The sequence below is a fragment of the Propithecus coquereli genome, unplaced genomic scaffold, assembly GCF_000956105.1.
Source record: "Propithecus coquereli isolate 6110/MARCELLA unplaced genomic scaffold, Pcoq_1.0 Scaffold63, whole genome shotgun sequence".
Lineage (NCBI taxonomy): Eukaryota > Metazoa > Chordata > Mammalia > Primates > Indriidae > Propithecus > Propithecus coquereli.
The window spans coordinates 5324524-5331710 of record NW_012152285.1 but is presented as its reverse complement, the minus strand read 5'-3'; the positions used below and the strand labels follow the sequence as shown (position 1 = coordinate 5331710).

The 7187-nt window shown below is 31.9% G+C and overlaps 1 protein-coding gene across 1 annotated transcript in view; it reads right to left on the bottom strand.

Moving 5' to 3' along the window:
* KIF20B (kinesin family member 20B) overlaps positions 1-7187 on the bottom strand; it is a 62263-nt gene that overhangs the window by 32771 nt on the left and 22305 nt on the right. Inside the window, exons 13-17 of the mRNA XM_012659660.1 lie at positions 6823-6961; positions 5622-5850; positions 4696-4736; positions 3700-3819; positions 58-208 (exon numbers count right to left, since the gene is read on the bottom strand). Of these exons, the coding sequence (XP_012515114.1) occupies positions 58-208; positions 3700-3819; positions 4696-4736; positions 5622-5850; positions 6823-6961 (680 nt within the window). The remainder of the gene's footprint in view (positions 1-57; positions 209-3699; positions 3820-4695; positions 4737-5621; positions 5851-6822; positions 6962-7187) is intronic.

The following is a 7187-nucleotide window of genomic DNA, read 5'->3' as shown; positions in this document are numbered from 1 at the left end:
AGAGCAGCCTAGGAATTAGTTTTCTTAAAGGCCTCCTGCTGGCAGCCAAAATAGTACCTTTCTTTGCTGGTGGTTCATCTTGTTGAAGTTCATTTTCATTTAATCTTTTTCTTTCTGAATAGGTATTAGTTCTGCTGACCTTAGGCACTTCAACTGTTTCATTACAAGTCAACTTACTGTTTATTATTAAAGATGTACCAGCCTTATCCTAAAGAAAAAGAAATTAAAATTAATTCACATACAGAAAGCTCGAAAGCTACAATAAATGAATAAACTATATAAATTATCTTTCAACAGTGTATCAATTTTATTTTCAGATTTGTTGAAACATTTTCTAAGTTATTTCGTAAGTTTCACCCTAAAATAACTGATGGCTCTGGCAAATGAGTAACACTTGAGGATAATTGGAGAGCCCTAAGAACACTCACCCCTAAACTCACACTCAAAATGAGCTTTGAAAAGAAAAATATGAAACTCAACAATTATTTTGTTTTGTAACCAAAGCGTCTTAAAGTAGAGCTGTCTTACACTTTAACAACTCACAGAAAAATAGTTTTGACCTTAGCTTTTACACTATATGTATTCTACATATAAGCTTTAAAACTGAGCTTCTAGACCAGTCATTTACACTTTTATTTTTTAAGGCACAGACTGTCTCCTGATCCACCAGCTGAGAATTCATCCGCTCCCGAGGCTCCTGAGGCTGAGCAGGGCGGGGCTGAGTAAATGTCGGCTTACCATCTCTACCATCGTCCGGTTTAGTCATCCAACAAGAAGAAATGAATATGAAATTCCAGCAATAAGAAATGAAGGAAAGATTGGAGCTGAAGACCTTAAGTGCTTGCTTTTTGCCCGTTGACCAGATAACTAGAACTATCTGCATTATTTATGCAGCATGGGGTTTTTATTATTTTTACCTAAAGATGTCTTTTTTGGTAATAACAAACATGTTTTTTTAAAAAAGCCTGGTTTTTCTCAATACGCCTTTAAAGGTTTTTAAATTGTTTCATATCTGGTCAAGTTGAGATTTTTAAGAACTTCATTTTTAATTTGTAATAAAAGTTTACAACTTGATTTTTTCAAAAAAGTCAACAAACTGCAAGCACCTGTTAATAAAGGTCTTAAATAATTAAAAAAAAAAAAAAAGCTAGCAGAAAAAAGGGTATACAATATGGACTTAAACAGAAAGAAGAAGGGTAAAACTCAACAGTTAAGTCAAAGTCTATAAAATAATCAAAAGTATGGTAAAGGCAGGGACTTGTAGCAATCTATTTTGGGGAAAAGAAGTATATGGCAAAACAAAAAGTACCATTTTATAGCATAAAATCAGCAAACATTTTCTTTCCTGGAGATACAGATAACGTAACTTTTTAAGTCATAAAATCATGAGTTGTTTTTTTTTTAAAAAGCAAAGTTTTTTTTAGATATTCCTGAACAAACGTCATAAAGAACAATGTCCATGCTTTCTCACACTAAGTCCTGTAGTATAACTGTTAAGTGACAAAATCCTGGGACAGAAAGATCACACCTCTGACAGAGCTCCACAACAGGTTCAAGTTGCCCCTCCCCCACTCTTAGCACCTATCAGAAAGACCTGGTCTGTACTCCAGAAGTCAGTTATTGAAAGAAGGATTTTCTGTTTACAGGATATGCTCGGGTGGGAAAAGAAAGGATAAAAGAACAACCATTCAAAATAAAGTTTTGTGTCATTGGAAAAACTTTCAGGACAAGCTTTGGAAGAGTGATCCTAGATCAACTGTTAATCAGCACAGTCAGGTAAGTTCCAAATTATTTTGCGTTTATGTATTTAAGTGAACAATTTAAATTTGGCAGAATGTTTGAAGTTTGTTGATAAAACAAGGTCTAGAACCTATTTATAAAGTTTATTTAAGGTAAGGAATAATTAAATTTAAAATATTGCTTTTTTTATGTTGCTTTTTTTTTTTTTTTTTTTTTTTTTTACTATTTCTTAAACATTGCTAACACACTGTGGTACACAAACATACTATCGAAATAAATAAAATCCCATGTGAAATTTCCAACTATTTTCTTTGAAGTTGTAGTCCCCAGAAGTGATCTGTCTCTGCCTTTCCCTTTTTCTTTTATCTTCCTTCATACCAAAGACTAGACTTAAAATCCAGATCAAGAGGTTAGACCAAATAAAAGTTCTGAGAGCCTGGAGGCCCAGTAATTTAAGTTAATGGAAAAAGTCAGGCCCAAGTCCCAAAAGTCTTACCTCCCCTTATTGCACTAAGCAATTTCCTCTTATTCTCCACCACCGCTACCCTAAATCAAATCCTCATCAACTATCACCTCAACTCTTCCAAGAAATAGCTAACTGGTCTCTCTGCCTCTAGTTGAATACCATCTTAATTCCATCCAAGTTTCCAAAAATATCTACTCAATCAAAAACCTCAACTTTGCTATTCCTCTATTTAAAATAACAATACCCCAATGCCTCCCCAAACTCTTTAATGCAATATTCAAAGGCTCTCCACCATCTTATCCTATTCTACCACTACCAGTCTCATTTCTCTGTCAAGATAGGAAGGAGGCTCAATAGTCACTTTTTATAAGATACCACTCTTGCCTCTTCTGGTCATAGAAAAGACGTACAAAAGCACCTTTTAACAAAGCAAAGATGTTTGGCTATTAGTTTACTCAGCCTACTATGTTATTACCATATATTCTACCACTTGTATATCAAAAAATAATTTAAAGGTGATTACAATAAAAAAATAGAAAACCAAAAACCGTTTTTAAAAGGGATTAAAAGATAAGCTAATCAGCCTAGCCTAAACTAACTGAACATGAAATTACCTAAATTTGTATGACAGGCCAAAAACCCTTAAAGGTTTTTTACATGTCACAACACATAATGTAATTTTTTAATAAAAATATCTTTGCTATTAAACATATGAAAAATAGCAATAATGCATATAATAAAAACAAGCTTCTAAGGAAAAAACCTAATTCTACTGAACTTCATATAGTTTATAGTTCCCTGGATCATTATAATCCGGTTGTCTAAGTATATCTAAGTTCCTTTTTCCTCAGAGCTCCCATTCCAACTAGCTGAAGCCTAAACTTTCAAGGGCTACATATTCTTTTTTTCTCTTTTTTTTTTTTGAGACAGAGTCTCACTCTTTTGCCCAGGCTAGAGTGAGTGCCATGGTGTCAGCCCAGCTCACAGCAACCTGAAACTCCTGGGCTCAAGCAATCCTTCTGCCTCAGCCGCCCGAGTAGCTGGGACTACAGGCATGCACCACCATGCCCAGCTAACTTTTTCTATTTATTTTTAGTTGTCCAATTAATTTCTTTCTATTTTTAGTAGAGACGGAGTCTCACTCTTGCTCAGGTGGTCTCGAACTCCTGAGCTCAAACAATCCGCCCACCTCGGCCTCCCAGAGTGCCAGGATTACAGGTGTGAGCCACCGCGCTCGGCCCTTTTTTTCTCTTTATACGCAAAGCACTGCCAGCATACTTCGTGAGATATTATGTTCAAAGAAGTCAAATGTCCTCTTCTAAGTTCTAAAAAATTCAGATTTGCACAATAGTAGGTTGAATTCAATGTCAAGATAAGCAATTCAACATTTTCAATAAATTAGTCTTAGTTGCACAAGCTATTTTAAACTATTTACTTTAAACCAAAACATAGGATTTTTAAATCTAATTTATAATGCAAAGTTAAATTCTTACATTGTCTTTTAATGTGTTTTCCATATGAAACTTTAGGTTCTGAAATTTGTTGACAGTGTCTTCTCTTTGATCAATTATATCTATCAATTCTTGAATTCTTTGATTCTGCATAATTATTTTCTTTGGAAAGAAGAAAAATAGCAATGTTTAGTGAATATATTTTGGGATAACTAGAATGCAAACATTAGCAGTTTTAAAATTCCTTCAAATTGTACAATTACATAAAAATAAATACACTATGCATAGCATGATCTTATTCTTGCTTAAAACAATAACATGTTTATATATACAAAGAAAAGAGAAGCAGATATAGCACATAAGGTAAAAGGAATCTGAAGCCAGACCTTCTGGGTTTGAATTTTTGAATCCTAGCTTCTCTACCTTCTAGCTATGCCACCCTGGGCAAGTTATTTAACCTCTCTGTAAAAGTAAAAAATTATAATAGTATCTATATCATAAAGCTGTTCTGAAATTTAATGAGTTAATAATAATCACTTAAAAAAGTCCCTGGTAAGTAGTAAGTGTTCTATAAATATAAATATATATAAAGTAAAAGTCTAAAAGAGCTTCCAACCAACTTGTTGATTTTGTTTTTCTTTTTAAGTTAGGAGGAAGATTACGGGGACATTTTTATTTTCTATTTCACCTAGTTTAATATAATTAAATTTATACAATTAGTGTCTACTATTTTCATAAGTAGAAAAAATTTTTAAAAACATAGGAATTGTCTAAACAGTAGCTGTAATGTCTTCTAAGTACATTATCTTGGTTTTGTTCTTTAAATACTAGATAGGTACCAAGAACTTGAATTATTTATATCTGATCATATCTTGAAATATTCAGCTCTTTAAAAGGATATATGTAAAGTTAAAATAAGAAGACTCAAGCCAGAAAAGAGCAGAAAAAATAATACAATAGAACCAAGTCATAATTCATGCCTTCATTTACTTAATTATAAAGTTCCTTATCAAAACAAAATAAAGCTTAAAGTATTACCTTATTAGATGTTTCGAGCTCTTGAACCAAAGAATCTGATTCTGAAAAAATAAAGTATATTGAAAATAAATATCTAAGCATTCCCAAAAATATTAATGTATCACTGAATAAATATGCAACATAAGCTGCTGTAATAGATAATTTAACTATTGTTACATTCAAGAAAAAGGATTTTGACAGTATTAGAAGTACACAGCACTCAACTGCTAATCCAACCATAAGAGGGTAATGTTTCAGAAAAAGTCACTTTTACAACTCAGAATAAAAATGAGTGACAATATGCAAAAAATAAAGAACTTCTGGCATAACATCATAGAAGAAAAGGAGCCTTCCTGGTCTACTTCATAATGCAAGGTTACCACTCAGCTGCTATTTTCTACCCATCCTGTTTTATTAAAAAAAAAAAAAAAAAAAAAAAAAACAGAGTATTTCATTCAACTCTTAAAACCCAGATGTCACAATCATAGATATACATATACACATATATAAAATGCTCTCAGAATTAGAAGGAAGCATCAATCTAACAAACTACTTTAAACCACTCTACAATAGCCACTCTGTCTCAAGCTAGCAAACCCAGAGCATAATCTCCTACATGAGTTCATAAAGAATACAGAACAAAATTTACAGCTCTACAATTTCCTATGAGATTTCTTAATTTACTTATAAAGCTAACACTTGGTTTGGTTTTTTTTTTTTGAGAAGTCCATTTTCTAATAACACTGGTCTAAAAGTAAATGATAAAAAAATATTTTTAGTAGTAAATTACTATAAAGTCACACAAATGGTACAATATTAAAATGTTACCTTGATTAAAAAATATTCTAGTCACTACAGTAAATAAGCTGCATAAATCTCTTATATTTACGAACTGTACTTTTTATGTGCTTACAATATCTAAATAGGGATAAAATACACCCACTTACCATTTTCTCTCTTTTTGAGCTCTTCTTTGGTTTTGATTAATTCTTCTTTGGTTTTAGCTAATTCAGCCTTAACGTGATTAAACTTTAGTTCTAAACATGCAAGAGCTTCCTGGGGGTCAGCAAGAGATGCAATATATAAGTGAGCAATTTCAGCCTGTTTCTTAATATCAGCGACATTATCTTGAAGAGAATCAATAATATCTTCAAATCCTACATAATCATGTTTTTCCTAAAAATAGCAAAAACCACATGTCTAACATTAATAGTGTGTTTCACCCTTACATGTGGTACCATCTAACGTAGACAGTTTTAAAAACAGCAAAAAATTTGCAACTTGAAATTCTTTAACATAAATTAAATAGAAGCATCCTCAATTATACAAAAAATTGTATACCATCATTCACTGTCTGTTGTATGTACCATGAGGCATATTTCCCCATTAAAAAAAGGTCATAATCTGTGATAAGTCGCTATGGAATAATTATGATTACCTAGATCAGTATAGTTTCAATTATATAATAACCCTGAAAAGAGTTTGTTAGAATACCTCAGGAAACCAATCTCCATGTTCACGATTCAGTCCAAGTCCCAAAGCATGTCTGGGATACATAAGGGTGGTTTGACAGCAAGAGCCTGGACACCACTATCACAGGCCCCTAAACTGAGTGATTAAAAAATAAACCAAAAATCAACAATCCCCTAAAAAAGTGATCAATTTCAGCTTTAGTAGAAGCAACAGAAAAAGATAATTTTTCCTTAAGAGTAGGGAATGGTAGTTGCCCAGCAAGGGCAATCCTTTTTATGTATAAACATTTTTGTTTTAATCAGAACAGTAAGTAAATGTCCTCTTAGGTCTCCCATACATCTAAAAATAAAAATTATAAAGTTTAAGATAAAGCTAAAAGGGGTATCTCATAATCAGACAAAAAGGAATCTGTCTACAATCAATACAATGACTCAAGCAATACCAAAATGAGATATAAATGTAACAGAGATATATGATATATATTTTTCAAAGCTCAATGGCTATATTTAACTACTTGTGCTTATATTCCTAATAAAACATGTCTGATTATAATAAAGCTGCAAAATAAGTATTGTTTTAATTCTAAACTAAATTGGTGTTTCTCACATTGACATGATATACTAAATCCTGGTACCAAAATCACACTAGATTTTTTAAATATTTCAATTAACATACTTCAGTTTCAACTTTCATGGCACAACCTCCATTTGTTGGTTCTTCTTGAGTGTCACATTTACCAACCAAATCCTTGAAGATAGCCAAACGACATTCAGCATTTTCTTCTAATATCTCTCGTTCCTGAAGGAGAGTTTCCCTTCATAACACAAATTAATCCAATTAAGAAATAGAAAAGGTGCTGCTTTGTGTTTTATTTTAAACTTCTGAGATTAAGTACATTATATCTTAAGAGCAAATTTAAATAATCATGCATGGCGATTAGTAACAGCTATTTTCAAACTTGTATAAAGAGGTCAAAATTCAGAAGCCACCTAATATAAAACAAGTAAATAAGTTAAAAAAAAATTAAACTAAATAAAATT